This window comes from Lygodium microphyllum, chromosome 18, assembly GCF_053477565.2.
Source record: "Lygodium microphyllum isolate KBCC chromosome 18, Lygodium_microphyllum_v1.1.10, whole genome shotgun sequence".
NCBI lineage: Eukaryota > Viridiplantae > Streptophyta > Polypodiopsida > Schizaeales > Lygodiaceae > Lygodium > Lygodium microphyllum.
Window position 1 is genome coordinate 137,344,376 of NC_141152.1, and position 22,955 is coordinate 137,367,330.

Here is a 22,955-nt window from a genome sequence, read left to right on the forward strand (position 1 = left end):
GTCACTCCATCCAGAAAGGGTAATCCCATCTCCATACATGATCCCAAAGGATCGAGTCCCGTGCAAATAGCGAAGAACCCGCAAGGCCGCCTGCCAGTGATCCTAGGTAGGAGTCAGCATAAAGGAAGACAATAAAGCCACCACAAAGGAGATATCCGGCCGAGTGTGAAGCAGCCAGATAAGAGAGCCGACAAGGCACCTGTAACGGGTGGGATCGGTAAGAGGAACTCCAGCTGTCAAAAGCTTAGACTCAGGGTCCATAGGGCATGAGATAGGCCGACAATCAGCCATATCAAACTCCGAAAGAAGCTCGGAGATATACCTGTGCTGCGAGATAAAAATGCCCTGTGCCATCTGATAGATCTCCAGACCTAGAAAGAAGTGAAGGATCCCTAGATCCGTCATGTCAAACTCCTGCTGAAGAATGGACCGTGTATGCTCCACCTGCTGAGTGTCGCTCCCTGTAATGATAAGATCATCCACATACAAGATGAGGAACACCGAAAGAGAATCCACAACCCGTAAATAGAGGTTGGGATCATAAGCGGAGCGCGCAAAACCACTCTGTACAAAGAAGCGGTCAATCCGCTGGTACCAAGCACGAGGAGCCTGCTTTAGGCCATAAAGAGCCTTCCGCAGCCTGTAGACATGATCCTCCTTCCCCTGCACAAGAAAACCAGGAGGCTGTGAAACATAAATCTCCTCCTCAAGAACACCATTCAGAAAAGCAGACTTGACGTCCATCTGATAGACAGGCCAACGGTGATGAGCAGCAAGAGCCAAAAGCACTCGGATGGTGGACATCCTAGCTGTAGGAGCAAAAGTCTCAAAGTAATCCAACCCTGCACGCTGGGCAAAACCCTTGGCAACAAGCCTAGCTTTATGCTTGTCCAAGGAGCCATCTGCAAGATATTTGGTCTTAAAGACCCATTTCACACCAATCACCTTCCGTTTCGCGAGACGCGGTACAAGCTCCCACGTATGGTTTCGCTCGATGGAGTCGAGCTCGGCCTGCATAGCCCGTCTCCAAATATCCTGTGCAAGAGCCTCCTCCACAGTGGAAGGCTCGGAATCCTGAAGAATCTGTGACATAAGAGCATAGTTCACACATAGTGAACTGTCCCGCTGGGCCTGTAAACGTGCTGATCGACGTGGACCTGAAGAAGAAGCAGGAAAGTGAGTAACACCTGAATCCTGCATGAGCCGGCGATACCATAAAGGAATCCTGAGAGACTCCTTCTGTGAGGGAGACTGGGGGGTCTCCGGAACCTGTAAAGCACCCAAATCGGAGAGGGACTCCCCCTCACCGAGTGAAGGTAAATCCTCCGCATCTGAAGAAGGCTGTATATCCCGAGAAGATCCCGAAGTGGCTGTAGAAGAGCTCGTAGAAGACAAAGGCACATCCACCAAAGGGGAAAGGGAAGCCGAAGGAGGAGGTATAGGGGGGGTGCTAAGGGTGATCCTGGAAGGAAGTGAAGGGAGAGAAGGTGGGGGGGGGGGGGGGGTCCGTCGATGATGAAGAAACATCTGTAATAGAACCATCAATCGGATCCTCAGAGGCCGAAGCCTCATCAAAGATCACATCCCTGCTCACCTCAACCTGCCGAGTCGTCGGGTCGTAGAGCCGATATCCCTTCGTGGTCGTACTATAACCAACGAAGATAAGCTTTCTCGACTTAGAGTCGAACTTCGTCTTCCTCTTCTTCTTGTCCACATGGACAAAAGCATCGCACCCAAAGATGCGAAAGTGGGACACGGAAGGCTTCTTTCCAAAGAAAGCCTCATATGGAGTCATGTCCTGTAACGCCGAAGTCGGAGAGCGGTTGCGTATATGCACCCCTGTAGCCACCGCCTCACCCCAAAGGAAATGAGGAAGACTCCTATGCTCCAGCATAGATCGGGCCATCTCAATCATGGTCCGATTCGCACGCTCCACCACACCATTCTCTGATGGTGTGTTCGGATGGGAATACTCCACCCGAATACCATGATCCCTGCAAAACTGAGAGAAAAGGTGAGAAGTGAACTCTCCACCGTGATCAGCTCGAACACCACGAACCTTGGAAGTTGTTTGGGTCTCCACAAACACCTGCCACTCACAGAAACGGGAGTACGCCTCGCTCTTATACTCCAAGAAATAAGGCCACACATAACGACTAAAGTCGTCCACAATCAGCATCAAATACTTGGCCTTCCCAAGGGAGGCCGTGCCCATAGGTCCGCAAAGGTCGGTATGAACCAACTCAAGCGGAGAAGTAGCCCTCCTAGAAGCAACCTGCGGGTGAGGCTGCCGGTGCTGCTTGCCCCTCAAGCAGCTAGGGCACAAAGTGTGAAAAGGAGGGAAATCAGGAAGTCCCTCCACCATCTTCCTCCTAGAAGCCCGACGGAGAGAATCGAGGTTCAAATGACCATACCGAGCATGCCAGAGCAGCCCAAGCTCATGGGAAGTCCGCGCAGCCAAGGCTGTGAGCGTATAAAGCCCACCCTCCTGTGTACCTGTCCAAAGAGCATCACCTGTAGAAGCATCCTCCACTGTGACTGCATCCTGAGTAAAAATGACTCGGGTACCTAACTGAGTAAGACCATGCACAGATAATAGGTTAAAACCCAAATCAGGCACATAGAGAACTTTGGCGGAGGAAGACCGCCTGTCAGAAAACATAGGTAAAGTCCCCACTCCATGAACAGGAACTGTAGAATTGTCACCAATGGTGACTGTACCCCCTCTGGAACGAAGATCCTGAAGCCAATCCTGACGGAAGGTCATATGTGAAGATGCTCCACTGTTGACGAGCCAAGGCTTCTCCTGTGTGGTAGAAGCTAGGGCAGTGTCTTCCTCAACAAAGAGATGCACAAACGCAGATTCTGTTGTGGCTGGGGCCGCCTTCTAGTCCTTCTCCTTAGGCTTCAAATGGGGATACTTCTGCCAACACTTCTTCTCGGGATGAGTGCCCTTCCCACAATGGGGACACTTGGGCTTCTTCTCCTTCGCATCCTTCTTATCTTCCTCCTTCTTGTCCTTGGACTTCTCCTTCTTTTGTTTCTTCTTCTTGCCACCACCTGTGGTAGCCGTAAATGCCTTGGTGGAGCCACTGGCTCCCACCTCTTTGAGTCGCTCGTCATGCTCCAAGACAAGCGGGAAAAGCTCCTCCCATAGGAGAGTCTCACGGGTTCTCATAGTGATGACGCTGGTGTAGAAGACATCATAACGGGGTGATGGCAGCTGAGTCAACAGAATCATCGCCATATCCTCAGACGATATCAGACGACCAAGAGAGGCTAGCTCGCCTCGCATATCCTCCATCTTCGTGATGTGCTCCTTCATGGAAGAAGAACCATCAAGACTGAGCATCCGCAACTTCTTCTCCAGGGAAATCTTGTGGGCAAATGTCTTGTGCTGATACAAAGATGCAAGCTTTGTCCATACTTCCGCCGCGGTCTTTAACCTGTGAACATGTACAAGAACAGAATCATGGAGACTCATAAAAAGAAAGGAACGGGCTCGAGAGTTGAGCCTATCCCATAAGGCTGCACGGTCCATAGAGGTGCCATTGGACGAATCCACGGGGGGTCGGTCGATGGGCGAAGAAACAAGCTCCCATAGATCAAAGGTATCAAGGATGCAAGCCACCTTGCATGACCATAGGGAGTAGTTGGAACCATCCAACTTATCTTCCTTCGGAAAGGAAGGGAGAATCGGCACCTGTATAGAGGGAATCAAGGAAGGCATCCGCACAGTTGATGTAGTCTTCACTGAAGAAACCTTCGCAGTAGATGGAACCCTCTGAGATGCATGGACTGAAGAGGGACGAGTGCGAGGAGGGTCTTCCCGATGTCGAACTTCACGATAGTCCCGCCTCCGCTCAGAGGAATGATGAGAAAGAAGCTCATCCTCTGAGTCTTCAAAGCCTGAAAACTGGTAAGACATCTTCCAATCTGCAAAATACCAAAGAAAGTTGTGCCGCTGACGAAATAGGACCAGCAATGTGGTCACCAACCACCAAGACGCAGGCAGAGAGTGCCTACAAACACCTGGATCTGCAAAACGCAAATAGATCTGATGTCGAACACCAGAATCGAGACCACCAGCACCGGGAACAAGCCCAGACAGAGGTCGCCTGCAGGATAGGAGCAGCCGGGGTAGAAGCGACCTGCAAAACAGCAAAACGCAGGCTGTAGGAAGGTCGCCCTGCAGCAGAAGAGGTCGCCTGGCAGCAAACGCAGGGTTGCTGCGTCACTGGATGACGTGGCAGCCCCTGTGTACAGCAAACGCAGGCTGTACAGCCTTCTGATGCAGTCGCCTGGCTGGGATGGACCTGTGGGCAGCCGCCTGAAGGAATCGCCTGGCTGTTGTGGAACTGTGGGCAGCAGCAGTAAGGTATTTCTCTCGTCCTCCGTGCTCTCAATCAGGCGATGATACCATGTGAGAGTGCGCAGCGAAAGAAGAACACGAACACAGAGGAGAGGAGAGAGGAAGCAGAGAATGAAGGAAGAAAGTCTGCACTGACTGAGATGAATGCTGAATACACTGGAATGGACAGAACAGTCCCTGCACGCAGCCCGGAGCGTCAGTGAGGGAACCAGGACAGACTGGAAGCAGAGGCAGCACCAATGCCGGAGACAGAGACGGAGGGAGCAGTGCTGTACCTGCAGAGCATGAATACTGGACTGACTGGGGGGGCTGCTATAAATAGCCCCCCAGCCAGCAAACTGGCCGACCTGGCCAGATCTGGCCACTGGCCAGATCTGGTCCGACTGACCAGAACTGGTCCGACTGCCCAAAATAATGGGCAGTCAGCCCAGAAACAGCCCAGATTGGGCTGTAAAATGCCCAAGGCTGAATGCTGACTAAAGCAGCCTAAAAACACACTGACAGAGCTCCTCTGTCTCATGTCAGACTCTGACAGGAGCTCACAACCAGGAGATGACAGACAGACTGAATAAGAGCAGGCTAACATTTTCACCCTTGCTAATTAAGCAGCTACTCCTCCAACCAGGTGACCTATTTTACCTACGTTTTTTCCTAACATCAGCATCTGTACACCCTGCATGTCTGTTTCAGCCTATGTTTTGGTTCCTGGCTGAGCGCTTGCATTATCATGCCATTTTTTGCTGTTTTTGGCAGTTTTTTGACTGATTTTTTGCCTTTTTGCAGCAGCTTTTGTCTTACATTGGTCAGATTTTGGTGAATCCTGCATGTGAACTCTCATTTTCTGCAGTCTGTGCTTGTGGTTTGGTTGTGTTCCCTCTCCAAATACCTTCTTTTCTCTACCTCTCTTCTAAATTCTCTACAGATGGCTCCTCCATGCACATCCACTGATGACAAGCTCCATGAACCTGATTATCACACGTGGAGTGCAGCGATGAAGGCCCAGCTCATCCAGACACGGTTATGGTACATGGTTTGCGGAGCTATTCAACGTCCTCAGCGATCTTCTCTTGTTCCAGCTGATTTTGATGAAGACAACCCTAAGGAAGCACTGCTTACATGGGACTCAGACGATGCTCATGCTTACACTTTGATGTATCTCCAAAGATATCCTACTAGCGGTCATCTCTTGCAGGACAGCTTCCGAAGTATGGTTGAAGTTGTAGCTAATGTATGAGGCTCCTTCCACCATGAGAGTCGTTACTCTCTATGGCCAACTCCAACAGCCAATGTTTGAAACCAAAGATACGATCCAATCATTTCTACTTCAAGTTACCCAGATCCAAGACCAGCTTCAGACTATGCAATCTGCCCTATCAAAGGCACATCTTGTTGGTACGGTACTCTACAAGCTTCCTCCAAAGTTTGATGGAGTGGCGAATGCTTTACGGGTGCAGACATCTACGACTCGTGTCAGTTTTCTTCATATGTCCTCGATGCTGCTTAAGCATGAGGTGACTTTGCAACTACAGGGGCGGCTTCCGTCACATTATGGAGGTTCAGGTGAGGCTCTTGCAGCTTCAGAGAGGTTCAAAGATAAAGAAGTCGAAGGCCCAATGTTACCACTATGGCAAGAAGGGCCATTTGTGGAAGGACTGCAAAGAGTTAGCAGCTTCCAAGAAGAAAAAGGAGCAGAAGACGAAGCAGGATGCAGACTCCTCCGACAAGTCATCATCTGCCTCAGATTCCGACTCAAATCCTCCAGCCAAGGTGAAGTCCAAGGCGCGAAAGGGATCCTCTTCTTCAGATCGTGGGAAGCGCTTGGTGGCCCCTTCCTCACCTGCTTTCTAGTGGTGGTGATGAGGTCATCCCTCACAACTCTACAGTGCTAGAGAGGGAGTGTGAGAGGGTGGTGAGATGGGGCGGCCGTGCCTCATCTATATTTCTATACAGATGCACAAGATCCAGAGAGGGACGTCCCTGACACATCGACCGAAATCTGCTGGCAAGTTCAAATCCTAGAGCTAGGATTGGCATCCAAGTTCATGGGCTGGTTATTTGACACAGAGTGGGTGGCTTTCGTCTAGAGCTCACATGAGGAGACACTTTGGTGGTCTGGCCAAAGGCGGGGGATCCATGGTCATTTATATGCTACGGCCTTGGTGACAGGATGGTCACATGTGCTACATCAGAGGCATTATTGACAAACATTGAAAGCTACTACAATCTTCTCTATTTTCAAGCGATGGTATGATCGACATCGACATCAAGTTCTCTTCAAGGCACCTTGGTGGTGGCTTGATCACCCACTACTTGGGTATCCATGGTTCTACTTGGTGGTTCTCTGTTGTATGGACTATGATGAGTCATTTATCATTGTACCATTGTATTGTATCAGATCACCCATGATCTGAGAGAGGATGTTAGCAAAGTATGTCAACTCATGTGTGAGTCTGAGCATGTATTATGGGTTGGGCACATTATGTAGATATTTTAGGCATTTTTATTATGTAGCGTTTTATGCTTTATAGCATTTATTACTACCAGTCAGCCAGTATTAACGTTGGCTGCCCTAACATATTTTATGGCATTATTCATGCCTATATATTCTGGGCTTCTCCTCCTCAATCAATCAGTTCACCACCTAGAGGTCCCGTGGAGAAAGGAGCCAATGTTGGTGCCCACGCAACTAGTGACTCGCTGTTGTATGTGACAGTCTCGTGTCTGATATATGGATTCCATTTCCCGAGCATACATCTGAGTTCTCATCTATATTGTCTTCTTTCTTTCCCTTTTTCCTTTGTCTTGTGTTTCAACAGTTCATTACAGCATATATTTACGCTTCCATTGCTGCTCCACTTCTGACAGACCCATGATACTCTTCTTTGGGAGCACCTTGCCCCACTAGTCTTGGAGCATGACAAGTGGCTCGACGATGGAGGTGCCAATGGCTTTGGCTCCATGAAGTCTCTTACGGCACGTTCGGGGGAAGGACAAAAGAAGGAGAAGCCCCAAGGCCAAGAAACAAGAGGACAAGAAGGATGATTCAAAGGATTCCACAAAGCCCGAGTCCCACATTTTGAAAAGGGCACTCATCCGAAGGAGATGTGCAGCAGAAGTACCCCAATTTGAAACTCAATGAGGAATCCAAGGATTCAAAGACTACACCCGCTACCACTGAGTCGGCCTTCGTCCATTTATTCAAAGTGGAGGATACAGCTCTTGTTGCTTCTTCTACGGAGAAGCCTTGGCTTGTGGATAGTAGGGCCTCTTCCCACATGACTTACCGCCAAGATTGTCCTTAGGACATGAGATCCAAAGGGGGAATCTATCACCATTGGTGACAAATCTTCCGTCCTCGTACGCATGGGACCATTTCCCTATTGCCGAATCGGTATACTTATTTGGCCAAGGTCCTTTATGTATCACAGCTTTAACCTTTTGTCTGTTTGCGATCTTACGCAACTGGATACCTGAGTCACTTTCACCCAAGATGCAATCACTAGGGAGGATGCATCTACTGGAGCTACTCTTTGAACAAGTACACAGAAGGGTGGACTTTACATACTCACAGCTCTTGTTGTGCGGTCTTCACACGAGCTTGGACAGCTTTAACATGCTCGCTATAGGCATTGAAACCTTGATGCTATTAGGCAGGCTTCTCGAAAGAAGATGGTGGAGGGACTTCTAGATTTCCCTCCCATTCATACTATTTGCCCTAGTTGCTTGAGGGGTAAACAGCATAGACATCCTCATCCACAGGTTGCTACTCGAAGAGCTTCAACTCCGCTCGAGTTGGTTCACACCGACCTTACAAAACGACCATGAAAGGCTATCAGCTCTACAACCCAAAGACACAAAAGATCCAAGTGAGTAGAAATGTGATTTTTTATGAGACTATAGCCTCTGAAGATTCGAACAGTAGGAAGTCCACCTCTGGCTATGTTTTCACCTTTGCTAGAGGTGTTATTTCTTGGATATCCAAGGTGCAAAAATGCATGGCCCTATCTGCTACAAAGGTGGAGTATGTTGTAGCCACTAAGGCTTGCAAGGAGGCTCTCTGGTTAGGATGTCCAGTGACAGACCTTGGTATTACTGATGTAGTCCTTACAATGCATTTGGATTCTTTGAGTGCTATTCAATTGGCCAAAGATCCGGTCTTCCATGCAAAGACATAGCACATTGAGGTACATCACCACTTTATTAAAGAGGCCATTAAGGACAAGTCTATTGAGCTTGTCAAGATCTCAACTCACCGAAAGCTTGCATATCTGCTCACTAAAAGTCTCTCAGCGGAGCATTTTTCCTTCCTTAGGAAGATGATGGACATTGGATGAGATGATGTCTTTCCTCATCCTGTTGTACTTTATGACCATTTGTACTTTGTCACTTTTTTCTTGTTCTCTCCTCACTAGAGGCACATTTGCCTTTAAGTAGAAGATTGTTGACGGTAAAGGTATGTGTGTCTACACTGTCCATGTATTCACTACACTTTACTACACTTACAGTATCCTCACACCTGTACACTGCAGGCCACGAACGCCCATCACTATCACTTCATTCTTTATTCTTTCAATGACTAATGAATAAGGGAAGGCCAATCACACATTGTGACTGTTGGAGTTTCCATATCTTGAGTCTCTCTCTCATCATTTTGTACTCGTAAGCTATGTATTGTTCACTATTTTGGGACATGGGAAATTCCCTGAACTTCCAGATGTAACATTTTGGTCTCACACACAGATTTGGCCTTTTGTAGATGTTAACAACTTTATTTCTTTCTTTCTTGCTCTTTTGCTTTCTTTCTTTCTTACTCTCTTGCTCCATCCTCCATAGCTTGCACCTCCCTTGCTTCCACTTGCTCATGCTCCCACTCAAGCTTCTCCCTTCAGTCACCTTTATAAGGTTAAGCCACAAACCACCACTAACCACTATGTGCATCCTTCAAACATCCTCTTGAACTGACTCAAAAGTAGAGATGCATCTATAATCCCGTTGGTCAACAGATAACATATACGACCACTATCCTCTGTTCATCCACACCCAACCCATGGAAGCAGCAGCCAGCCAAACAAATCATCCTAAACTGGACCAGCCTTATGGTCACCATAACGGCTAGGTCCAACAAAAGATAAAAGAAAAACAGCCACGGCAACTTAAGAAGTGGACAACATGCTGAAGAGAAATGCCTGCACCAGGTACACACATTGAGTACCCATCAATCAAGATTCATCACAAAGAGATCCTTATACTTCTGCACATGATCTTGGGATGAATTACTCTAGAAGAAAATACAGCACAACTACCCACAAAACAGGAACATGCCATAATATTCTCATGTAATCTTTTGACAATGTTGAAGGAGCTCATTTCAAAAGACAAGAACATCTTCTTAGTTCATGATCTCAATTCAAATTAAGAACTTCCTATGAGTCTCCTTCTCCCACTATATCACCAATGGCTACTGAATATATTGAAGTTTAAAATAGGCATGGTTCCTTGATGTATTGATACAACAATTTGAATGTAAATGAATCTCTACACTGCAAGTTTATAAGGTGATCACATTGAGAGATACCAGACCTTCTGTGGACTTACTTGAGATCTCGAAAGAACTTGAAATACAGTTGCTACATCAGTGATTGTGCTTGCAGTTGTCACAAACTTTACAACATCTGCTCCAGTAGATTGGATTCTTGCAACCAATGCACCTAATTCTTCAGCTGAGGGTGTTGTTTGAAAATTGTGGTTGGACACTATAATTTTGGAGTCACTTGACTTTCTATCAGGAAGACTTGCTAAAAAACTTTGAGCAACCTGTAAAAAGTTTAAACCCCCCATTCCTGTTATTAAGAAGATCTTCTTGTGCAAAGGAGGTAATAGGCGAGTATATAACGGCTTACAGAGAAAGCTGAAGCAACATGGAATATAGCTACAGCTCGATAAAAATATCTAAGCAATTCTGCATCAGCCAAGTCATATGCACAGCTGAAGTTTCATTCAATTATCTCTATCACATGCCATCAATAGAGTGAATAAGCTTGCTGCATACTTTCATGCCTGCATATACTACATATACAAAGAGAGATCACTGAACCTGCAGTTCGACATCCACATAGTCGGCTCCAAGATGGATTGCCAACCTAAGAGCATCCAGGCGAGGGCCTTCATCTCCTGTATATTCTCCCCCTTCCCATGCTGGCCTGCACAAAATACATCACTGAAGGATTATGGAACCAAGTGCTTAGAAATATACTGAAGTGGAATGACATAGGAAGGGAAAGGTCCCATTCTAGGAATGGGGAGGGAACGGAACATTGCAAAACAGGAGAAATTAGAAAAATTTCATAACTCAGGTAAATATGCCACAAGTATTCAAAGACGCTCTAAAAGTGTCACTTTAAAGATCATATTGCTCTAGTCAAAACAAAGTGAACAGTGCACCATATATCAAGACCACTTGCTGCTGTAAATGAGTACACCTTACATAAAAAAGAATTGAACAAAGTGAGGTTTAAGCCCGACATTCAAGCACAGCCTGAAGTACATATGAAAAAAGGACAAAGGCCAATAAAAGGCCAAAGTGACGTATGAGACCATGAGTTACAACCATCTGTATGATGATACAACTGTCTAAAAAAACAGTAAATGTAAATGAACAGTAGATGAAAGCTAAGAGCTATAGGGCTAAAAGCTTTTAAAAAGTCCTAGCTAATACAATTAGGAGTGATAAAGTCTAATGTACATGGACCAAGGCTAGTAATATCATGGTGTTACATGGGGCTTGGCTCTAGCCCGCCGAGCAATAATCTTGTGTCCTCATATGCATGTCATTGACGCATGGGTCAAGATCTAGGACGTCTAGATTGACGAAGCTAGACCGCTCGATCAATCAATGTCACTCATGTAGGTGCAGACTATGGCTATGTTGGGGCCTCCTAAATGTTCCTCCCAAACATAGACTAAGATTGGGACGGCTCTAAAGCCCCTTGGGTTTCCCTTGTAAAGAACATTTGTAAGCTGCCACTGGATAGGTCCTGGTGCCCTAGAGCTCTACTCTTGAGGAAAGTCTCTCTAAGCCATCATCTCAAGGAGAAAGAGGTCAAGACATCACTAATTAGTGTAATCCATGACTCTCGATAGTGGCCCAAACCCATCTCTAAAGAGACCCGAACCTCATAGTAGACCAAGCAGCCGCTAATGTGGTGGTTTGTCTCTAGCTCTATGATACATAGTCACCCGTCAGATGAAGAGCAAAATCACTCGCGATGGCGGACTGACTCCTCTTGAACAATCAGTGGCACGAGACCTCCGTTTCTCCTCCCAACCTCACCTAGATAAGTGCTGGCACCTCCCTTCTCGTTTCCTCTGCCAGCCATCCACTTCAGGTGAGTCCTACTATTCTCGGACTCTCTAACTCTCTAGGCTCCCCTAGACCTCGTTCAGATGCCCAAGGCCCCCGGACGGTCATCCCTCGCGCCTGTCTCCCATAATTTACCTTATTAATGTAACATTTCCTTCCCCTTAAGAATCGGTTTCGTCCTCGAAAACGATACTTGGAAGGTCCAACTGTAAATTGGGAAACCTTTTCCTTAGGGTACTTACTCGCTCCCATGTTGAGCTTTCTTCTGAACAATCTTTCCACTTAACCAAACATTCTTGATAAATAGTATTCCTTGTTCGTCTGTTACGAACATTTAATATTCTTTCTGGTTCATGTGGATTAGATTGGTCATCTAATACCTCCTCAATGTTATCATTTAAGATTAGATTATCCAAATCACCCAGCTTTTTCCTTAACTTACTTACATGAAAAACTGGATGTATTTTACTACCAGCAGGTAGTTGGAGCTTGTAAGCCAGTTATCCCACCTTTTTAAGTATTGAGAAAGGACCACAATACCTGGGTGAAAGCTTTGGACATTGTCCTGTTTTCATGGTTTTAGTTTGTTCAGGCACCTTAAGATAGACCAATTCTCCTTCTTCAAAGGAGATGTCTCTTCGGTGAGGATCTGCATATGCTCTAGCTCGATTTTGAGCTTTCTTAATATTTTCTTGAGCAAATTTTAACATACTATTCATATCCTCCAAAAAATCCTTAGTTGCCTGAACCTTTTCCTTATGCAGTCCTATTGCATGAGGAACTCTGGGTTGAAACCCATACATTAACATAAATGGACTATATCCAGTGGAAGAGTGCTTGGCACTATTATATGCAAACTCTGCTATCAGTAGATACTTTTCCCAATTAGTTTGCCTTTTACTTACATATGCCCTAAGCATATTTTCAAAGATTTGGTTAACCCTTTCAGTTTGCCCATCAGTTTGCGGGTGGTGGTCCGCCGTACTCATGCTAAGTTTAGTATCCAACTTCCTAAATACAGCACGCCAAAATTGACTATCAAATTTTCTATCCCGATCAGAAACTATATTTGCCGGAAGGCCATACAATCGGTATATGTTGTCTACGAACAATCTAGCCAATTCTGGTGTTTTAACATCAGTTGAAGTTGAAATAAACCTAGCCATTTTGGTTAACCTATCCACAATCACCCACACAGAGTCGTGCCCCCTCTGTGTTCTAGGTAATGCAACAATAAAGTCCATGGAGATACTCTCCCATTTTCCGAAAGGAATCTCTAATGGGTGGAAAAGTCCTCCCATTTTCAATCTTTCAGCTTTATTAACCTGGCATTTATTACATTTGACCACATAGTCAAGGACGTCCTTATTCATTCCAGGCCAATAGAACTGCCTTTTAATAAGATTATACGTCTTATGAACTCCCGGATGTCCCGCGCTAGGGATATCATGACACTCAAAGAGTATTTGGCGCCTTATTTCTTCATGTTTCGGGACACATGCCCTACCCTTGTAGAGTAAATAACCATTATCAATGGTAAAATTCTTCCACTTGAATCTCATTTGAGCAACCCCTAATGCTCCATTTCTTTGTTGAACATCCTCAAATATTTCTTCCTCAGTAGAGGCCCTTCCACTTGGATCCCCATTTTCAATTGCTTCCCAAATGTTGGAATATGCCGGATCAACCTGGCATTTCCCTTTTAAATATTCAAGCAAATCGGAAGTGAACTGAGTAAAACTCAATTCATTTATGATGGGTATTCTGCTCAGTGCATCAGCCACTACATTATACTTTCCTTTTCTATATCTTATCTCATAGTCGAACTCTTGGAGGAGTTCGGTCCATCTGGCTTTATGCCCTTGTAGATCCGGTTGGTCATTAAGCCACTTAATGCTTTCATGATCTGACAAGATCAAAAGTTTGGCACCGTACAAATAGTGCATCCATTTCTTCATTGCATGTACTATTGCATACAGCTCCCTCTCATAAACAGAATAATTCCGTTTTGCACGGTCTAATTTCTTACTTTCAAAAGCAACTGGTCGACCTTCTTGTAATAAGACTGCCCCTGTCGCCTTATCACTGGCATCGGCTTCAACCACAAATGGTTTATTAGGATCCACAATTAATAGTACTGGAGCTGTAGCAATAGCCACCTTAAGTTTTTGAAAACTTTCATTTTGGTCTGTTCCCCAATTAAAACTCTTCCCTTTCCCTTCAAGTTGGTCTGTCATTGGAACAGCTATTTTGGCATAATCTCAAATGAATCTCCGATAAAATCTAGATAATCCTAGGAAGATCTGCAGCTCTTCCAGGTTCCTTGGAGATTGCCATTCAATAATTGCCCTTACTCTTTCTAGATCCATCTTAATTCCCTCTTTCGAGATAATATGCCCCAAATATTTGACCTCGTGCGAAAAATTCACATTTAGTTTTCTTCGCATAAAGGGAATGTGTTCTTAACAATTGGAATACTAATCATAAGTGTTCCAAATGTTCTTCTCTTGATTTACTAAAGATCAAGATATCATCCAAGAAGACTACTACAAAATGTCCTAGATAGGGCCGTAACACACTATTCATCAGCTTCATAAAAGTGATTGGTGCATTAGTGAGGCCAAAAGGCATCACTAAAAAATCATAATGCCCATATCTAGTATGAAATGCTGTCTTAGGAACATCCTGTGCCTTAATTCTTACTTGGTGATAGCCCGATCTTAAGTCTATCTTTGTGAAGAATTTTGCCCCTTGTAATTGATTAAAAAGATCTTCCATTCTGGGCATAGGAAATTTATTCTTCATTGTTACCTTGTTAAGTGATCTATAATCAACACAAAGTCGCATAGAACCATCTTTTTTCTTTACCAATAAATTTGGCGAAGCCCAAGGTGAATTGTTGGGTTGTATAAACCCTTTATCAAGGTAATCCTTAATTTGTATTTCAGCTTCTTGGTGCTGTGTTTCACTTAACTTATAAGGTGGTTTAGAAATAGGGTGTATATCCTTATTTGTGTCAATTGGGTGATTTATATCACCCCTATCTGGTGGAAGGCCACTTGGTAAATCAGAAGAAAACACATCTTTAAATTTCATCTAACAAACCACTTAATTCATTACTTATATTCAACTCACAAACATAAGAAATTTGTTGCTTTATATTACAGAAAGTAAAAGTGTTTTGCACACGAAGAGACCATAACATATATACCTCACAAGCTTCCTTCTTTATCAGCTTCTGAACTTCAGTGGAACATAACAAAGGGTTATCAGATACTTCATGTTCACCTTGAATCACAAAAGTCTTACCATCACTTTCAAATTCCAATGTATTATAATGATAACTACGTTTTAAGGATGGTTCCAATCCCCATAGCCACTCCCTTCCTAAAGCAATATTGACTCTTTCCATATTCATAATTTGAAAATCAAGTTTATCTTTATATCCTTGAATCTAAATTTCCAAATTGGATACCATTGTATCCCATATTTTATTATCTTGACCTTGCATCATACGAACAACATATTGATGCCCACTCTTTTGTTGGGAAAGTTTCAATTTTTTGACAAGTGCATAATTTATGAAATTGTGGGTAGCAAAGTCATCAATCATAACTCTAACCCTCTTTCCAGTTATCAATCCATGCACTCTAACTAAATCATGTGGCCCAAAAGTAGGCTGCCACATAGAAGTTGACATACAACACTTGTGTTGTACATCCTTGTGCAAAACCTCTAAAGATTTATACTTTTCATGCCCCTTTAATTCTAGAGTCTACACTACATGGATTTGTTTTTCTTTTCCCTTGCCCTTGTTCTTATCCTTTCCTTTATCTTCCCCCTTTTTCCTTTGAGGCAATTCCAGGCAGCATGATTAGGGGATAGGCAATTGAAATACAGCCTTTCTTTTTTGGCCTTATCAAAGTCATCTTGACTTAACTTTGGCCTTACATATTGTTTCTTTTCAAAGGGTTATTTCTTGCCCTTAAGAAATGGCATTTTCCTTTTAAATTTACTTACAAATTTTGAGATTTCTAGTTCCTTAGTCTTGGGCTCCATATCAGTGAGACTAGTGGGTTTAAAATGATAGAGATGGTCGTTTTTAATGCATGGACCATTGAACCCAGGTGTGAATTGTCAAAGTTTTTTTTTGAGTCCTTGGTAAGCTAGGTTTATTTAACCATTGTTATCATGGACATCAATTACAAGTGGTTAAAGGTGATAACATATGTAGTTCCCAGTGCGGTCTAGGTTTTTACCTAACAATTTTCATGTGCATTGATATATGTATAGCTTTTAACCTTACTATACTGGTGCTTGATGAATGTTGCTAACCACGGACTCCCAATAATGAAGAAAAATAATGATGAGGGTCATGCCTCTCTGAAAGACACTATCTTACCTATGCAAAATAGGATGAATCTATGATATTTTACTCATGAAAGTTCTTTTAAAGACAAGAGCATAACTTTTCTTTTTTATATATGGTTCAAATTTTTGTGAAGATAAATATTATTCAAACACACACCCACACCCACTATCCCTAGGCAAACACCATATATAATTAAGAAATTATTATGCTATCCTCCATATTCACTCTGATTACTCAATTAAGATTTTGATAAGACTAACTTGGCTGTTGTCTCCTTTGATGTTTTTAGAATACATGGATTCCTTCAATAGTGAATTTGGGATATGGTACTATATCTGCTGAAATTCAGCCTGAGGTTGAAGAGCTCAATGAAATACTCGTACCAAAGTAGATTTTGACACACAGAGTGGAAGATCAAGGGTAAGGTTTCTAGAAGGTTGATGAAGTTTCACAATTATTCACCAATGGATGCCAAATGGAGGGAGGAGGATGACTTGGAAGGCCATCCCCAGTTGTTGCAACTTTACCTTGATACTTTCCGGTTAGAGCTGACTTTAGTTCGAGCTCAATCAGGTTCAGCAGAGCAAGGTCCAAAGTATTACCTGATGCTCGTGAGGGAGCTAGCACCTCCACTCCTCAGTAATGGACAACTCTAGATGTAGTGAATCTCATATGTATTCAACATACATTCAGGGTATTGTTGCTGACAGTATGTTTGCCACCCAAGAGATCACTATTCAGTATACTAGTCACTATGTTTGGAATGCAAATGGGTATGGTTTTCACTACAGCCTTGAAACTGTACATTTGCATTGATTAATGATCATTGGGAATTGATTAACGAATGCTAGTTTTCAATGTAGGATCATTAATATTCAGTGGTATTCAGCTCGTTTTATGGATAGCAGCATATGTCATGATGTAAAAATTACACGGCGTAGCGAACAGAATCTGAGAAAGAGATAGAGATAGAGAGTACACAACAGATAAGAGGAGAATTAGAAAATTTCTTTAGCTCCAAACAACTGATACAGAGATAACTCTGTCCACCCGTGTGCTTCCACAGTGAAGCTTAGATGGCGATCTAGACCGAAGATAGGTGAAGAGCTTAAGGCTAGCTGGAACAACTCTGATTGGGTGAAAGATGGATGATCCATGGCTGTGAAGGGGTTTAGCTTTTATAGCCCGTGAAGGCGATTAGGTTGGCCTGACCGACCTACCGACCTACCATATGAGCCTCCACTAGTCGGCCAAGGAATATTCCCTTTACCGTCGGGTTGGGGCCGGGGACCCCCCATCCAAGGGCTGCTTCCGCGGCCCCCAAACCCCAAAATAGAGGCCCCTTTTAACTCCCTTGCCCCACAACTCGATACAATGTGCCTCAAGTTGCTACCAGCTAAGCTACTCAATCCAACCCAAAGATTAGACCCACAATGGTCACCTTTTTGCCATCCAATCACATAGACCTCATCTGATATACAAGTCAAGACTCAACCAATATCCGGGCTCACATTTGGCTTCTCCTCATAATGGGGACCTTACAACTTTGAGCACCATGGATCATTGGTGGAACCTTATGAGAGTGGGGCATTGAGCATATCTAACACATGATACAATTGATGTTTTAGCCATGGTTTATGCTTGTTTTATGCTATGCTATCATTTGGTTTTGCCCGATAAGTTGAGCTCATGAGAAACAAACATGTCACATGATAATCTCGCAATGTTTTTGAGAAGTCTTATGTTATGTTATGTAGGTTGGTAATTTTCAGCATGTGTTAGGCATATGGAATGTTTGAGTAGCAGTGCGCAATGTTGTGTTAACTATGATGCCTTGTGGAAATTCAAATCCACTATTTTGCTTTTGATGCATCTGGCAGTGCAATCGAGGACGATTGCAAGGATTTTAAGGGGGGGGGGGCGCGGGGAGGAGGGGGAGGGAAGGGACTGTCATGAGGACATGTATTTTTGAAACCTCACTTAACATGTGAATGAAGTTTTAATCACATGGTTAAGTAAATGTTGCACATGTGATGTGTAACTGGGATTAGAGTAAATTTACGAGCCTAAGACACGAGAAAATCATGGGATGTCAAAGGCAAAAGTTACTATAAGTTATGCTGCACAGATACTTGGTAGTATCTAGTGCCAGTTGTTGGCCTAGGTCATTCATTTGGCCATAAGTATCACTTGGTGACACTAGAGAAGTGGCATTCAATGGTGCCTAATGCCAATCTGATAGCGTAGAAATACTCAGAAATGGAAGTTGCCTAGCCAATTTAATTATTGGCCAGTCTGATTATTTTTATGAGCACCCAAAAATAAATTAATTTCAATATTTAAAGACTGAAAATTAATATTTAATTATGAATAATGTTGAAAAAACCATGTGGGAAGTCGGCCACTTGTCAAAAATGCCCATGCAAGACTGAAAAACATCTTTAGAGACTGAAGAGAGGCATTTTAGGGCATTCAACCTGCAAGAGAGAGGGAGGAGATGATGTTGGTTTGATCTACAGCCATTGGAGAACATTTTGAGGCAGCCAGGGGCAAACAGGTCGCAGGATCTACATGCTGTTGAGACAGGGCAGCAACAGTAAATGACTGATTTTCTTCATATCTTCACGAAGAAAGTCTGAATTGTCTCTCTCCTCATCATTCTCTCTTAACTTTTCTACAGGCTTGTTTCGAAGATTACAGCATTGAGATCACCAGAGACTGAGAAATTTCAGATTTCTCTACGGTGAACCCTAATCTGCAGCAAACATTAGAATTCAGCAACAACCTCGAGAAGTGTGCTAGAAATTGAAAGCTCCAAGACTTGGATTCAACAAGGCTGAAGCTGTTTTCAGTTAAATTCAAGTGGAGGGACCATCAAATCAATGAATTTTCCATCTCCATCAAAGCGGGTGAAGACCAATTGACTGCTCGAATTAAGGGGCAAATCTGATTGAAAACTTGTTGGTCATTTTGGACAACAAGGGGAGTTGGAATACTGAAAGAAATTGGGAAAATCCCATTGTACATCATCAACTTCTTCTTGAATTAAGTTAAAGAAATACCAAAAGGGACACCAATTTTGGAGCCAACAGGGTGTCCATTGTCCAAGATTGCGAGTTAATTTGCATTTCTAAGTTTTGTAATAGCTATAACTAAGTTTGTAATTAGGGAATTACCAGCCATCCACGGAAGGAAGGCTGGTTTCGGTTAGGATGGATAGGGGAGATAGAATGAAGTGAAATACACTTGGAAAGCAATCCTGAAGTGCCCACCATGCATGCGAGAAGTGTGCACAGTGATTGCAAATGTGGGCATGGGCATGGTAACTGCATGAGGAGCCCATGGTGGAGGGATAGGAGCACGAGTAGCAGCTTATGGAAATTCTTACATAGGAATGACCCAAGGGATGTGTGACAACAATCCATAAGCAAAGGATAGAAATCCCAGTGTCTCATAGGTCGTATGGGGGGGTTGTGAGTGGCCGAGGGTAGTGAGAGGGATGCCCATCACGGCCGGACCAAAGTGTAAAGATGTGGAAAAGTTGGGGATATGTGGAAGATACAGGATTAAAGAGCAGCATTCCCCCTAACAATGCACCAGGAGGTGTAGTGAATGGAGGGTAGGGAGATTGAGGGATGGAGAAAGAGAAAGTGCTAGGAGCCGAGATGGAAGATCCAGCCCCTAGAGTACTTCGAGCGGAAGTAGAGTGTAATCTAAGATTTTGGAATGAAGATGTGAGAAGACCAAAATGTGGAGAAGATAGTGGTGGGATAAAGGTGAGTTGAGAAGTGTAGTTTAAATACTTAAATGAATCAAAGGGTGGAGATATACTTAATAAAGGGTATTTGCTTCAAGAGCCTCCTTTATTAAAGTTAATATACTAAAAACCATCTGGATCCTGCACACCAAAATGAGAAACAGAAGAGGATTTTAGCTCATATAACTCAAAAAGATTATACGAACCTGACATAAGACCTGGCTATGATGAAGGAGATGCATTGCCACAGGCTGAATGTCATGGTCCCTCCAAGATTAGGGAGATGACCAATCTCACCGATCGGTCCAAACAAAGTAGTAGCACTCATTGGAGGGGTGTAAACCGAACTATACATGATATGCAAGTACTCCTCAAACTCTTCCTTTGTAAAATGACCAAAACATGATGAAGAAGATGGTGAAGGTGAAGGTGTGTCTACCTCCTCCTTAAGACCATAATGTCTTCTCAAAGCCTCCAATGATGAAGATGCTTAATAGGGCGTCATAGGATCCCTAGAAAAAGGTGCTTAAGACATGAGTCAGAATCGAGTTGCATGTGAGTCTCGCACAAAGACTAGCCGATGATCATCACCATCATCTTTGTAAAAAAACACTTGGGCAAGTTAACAATTTTCCCACAAGGAACACTGTCCGAGTAATACCTTGGGGCATATACATTCTCATCATGTAGTATTCATCTACGCATCTCATTGTACAAAGCACCCCTAAGCAGATCCTAAGTTGTCACAACTGGAAACTCTATTACCACCACACTTTCATACTTCTTCGCCCCTTTATTTCATCACCAACACCCTAGATGGGTGGTTGGGATAGTCTTCTATTTTGTAATGTTGGATCTAATTATCCCTTTATTTTCCCCACGGACACAATTTCCTTGCCCCCCATCAAAAAAATTTCAAAAAGGGAAACAATTCAAAGTGGTCCCATCACCTTTGAAAGTTTTACTAGGCCATTGTGCAACTGACACATATCCTTTGTGCGATGTCTTGGCCCATGTCATGAGGACATGTATTTTTAAAACCTCACGTAACATGTGGATTAATTTTTAATCACATGGTTAAGTAAATGTTGCACATGTGAGATGTAATTGGGATTAGAGTAAATTTACGAGCTCGGGATCCGAGGAAATCATGAGATGTCAAAGACAAAAGTTGCTATAAGTTATACCGCACAGGTACTTGGTGGTATCTGGTACCAGTTGTTGGCATAAATCATTCATTTGGCCATAAGTCTCAGCTAGTGACACTAGAGAAGTGACATGTAACGGTACCTGACACCAATCTGATGGTCAAAGATGCCACAGAGACACTCCAGAATGAAAGTTGCTTAGCCAATTTAATTATTGGCCAATGAGATTATTTTTCAAGGCACTGAAATAATTATTAGATTAATTTTCAGCATTTAAAGATTGAAATTTCATATTTAATTATGGATAATGCTGGAAAAACCATTTGGGAAGGCTGCCACTTGTCAAAAATGCCCATGCAAGACAAAAAAACGTCTTTAGAGGCTGGAGAGAAGCAATTTTTTGTGTACTTAGCTTGCAAGAGAGAGGGAGGAGATGTTGCTGATCTAATTTGCAGGCATTGGAGGACCTTCTGAGACAACCAAGGGCAAGAGAAGACCAATCAAGAGCAGGTGTCAGCATCTACACGCCGTTGAGACAAGGACGCAACAGTAAATAACTGATTTTCTTCAATTCTTTGCCTCTAGAAGCTGTTGAGATAGGGCAACAACAATAAATGACGGATTTTCTTCGGTTCACAGCGAAGAAAGTCTAAATTTTCTCTCTCCTAAGCATTCTCTCTCATCTCCCAGCCTTTCTACGACCTTACTCCGAAGATTACAACATTGAGATCACCAAAGACTAAGAAATTTCAGATTTCTCTGTTGTGAACCCTAATCTACAACAGCAAAAATTAGGGTTTAGCAACCTCCTCAAGAAACATGCTAGAAATTGGAAGCTCCAAGACTTGGATTCAACAGGGCTAAAGCTGTTTTTAGTCAAATTTAAGTGGAGGGACCAACAAATCAATGAACTTGGGGCATTTTCCATCTCCATCAAAGCAGGTAAAGGCCAATTGACTACCCGAATGAAGGGGCAAATCAAACCGAAGACTTGTTGGTCATTTTGGACAGTAGGGCGAGTTGAAATACCGAAAGGGATTGGGAGAATCCCATTGTACATCAACTTCTTCTTCAATTAAGTTAAATAAATATCGAAAGGGGCGCCAGTTTTAAGGCCAACACGGTATCCAATGTCCAAGATTATATGGTAAAGTGTGCATTTCAATTTTGTGAATTTGTTAATTGCTGTAAATAGTGCTGAATCAGGTTATTTACCACCTATTTAAGGAGAAAGACTGGTTACAGCCTCTCTGGGGTGACCCTTTGGCTTGTCGAGTTAAGAAAACCATTGCCTTTGTAGTCTTGGTAGATCTTTGGGTAGTTGACGTGTACCCCTATGGCTAGATGCCCTAGCTACTTTGGGGTGGGACACCTCAAGGTATTATCAACTAAGCTATGCTTGCAGTCCCTTTCTGTGAGAGTGCGCACCGGAAGAGAAACACGAACACAGAGAGAAGCAGAAAGAGAGAGAGAGAGAGAGAGAGAGAGAGAGAGAGGAAATAAAAGATGAGAAAAGAAAACTGCATTGACTAAAGAAGAATGTTGATACAATGATGATGGACTGAACAATCCCTGCACGCAACCCACAGCATCAATGAGGGCACCAAATCAAGCTGATGATGATGTCCATGTATGTCACTTCCCAACCGGAGCATTCCAGCTCAGCCATAAGCTTTCCAAGAGTGTGATTTCATTACATATGGCTACAACCCAACGAACCATTGGACACATCTAAGTAATTTCTTTTCCACTTTACCCATAACACATCAACATAGCACAATAACCACCTCATGTGTGTCACAGAGAGAGAGAGAGAGAGAGAGAGAGAGAGAGAGAGAGAGAGAGATGTTGTGAACTCAGTTGTATGTGACCATAGCTGGCCAAACTGCAATGCCTGTTGCATAAAACCTCCAAATTGCACTTGTGAAAGGGCGTGAGCATAAATG

General features: G+C 43.5%; 1 protein-coding gene across 2 annotated transcripts in view; it reads right to left on the bottom strand.

The window, feature by feature from the left end:
• Window positions 1-22,955, bottom strand: part of MEE32 (dehydroquinate dehydratase, putative / shikimate dehydrogenase) — a 44,161-nt gene that overhangs the window by 20,222 nt on the left and 984 nt on the right. The window contains exons 2-3 of one of the 2 annotated variants that reach the window (XM_087699301.1): window positions 10,467-10,572; window positions 9,953-10,186 (exon numbers count right to left, since the gene is read on the bottom strand). In XM_087699301.1, the coding sequence (XP_087555427.1) occupies window positions 9,953-10,186; window positions 10,467-10,572 (340 nt within the window). The remainder of the gene's footprint in view (window positions 1-9,952; window positions 10,187-10,466; window positions 10,573-22,955) is intronic. The other variant, XM_087699302.1, reaches the window with a different exon arrangement.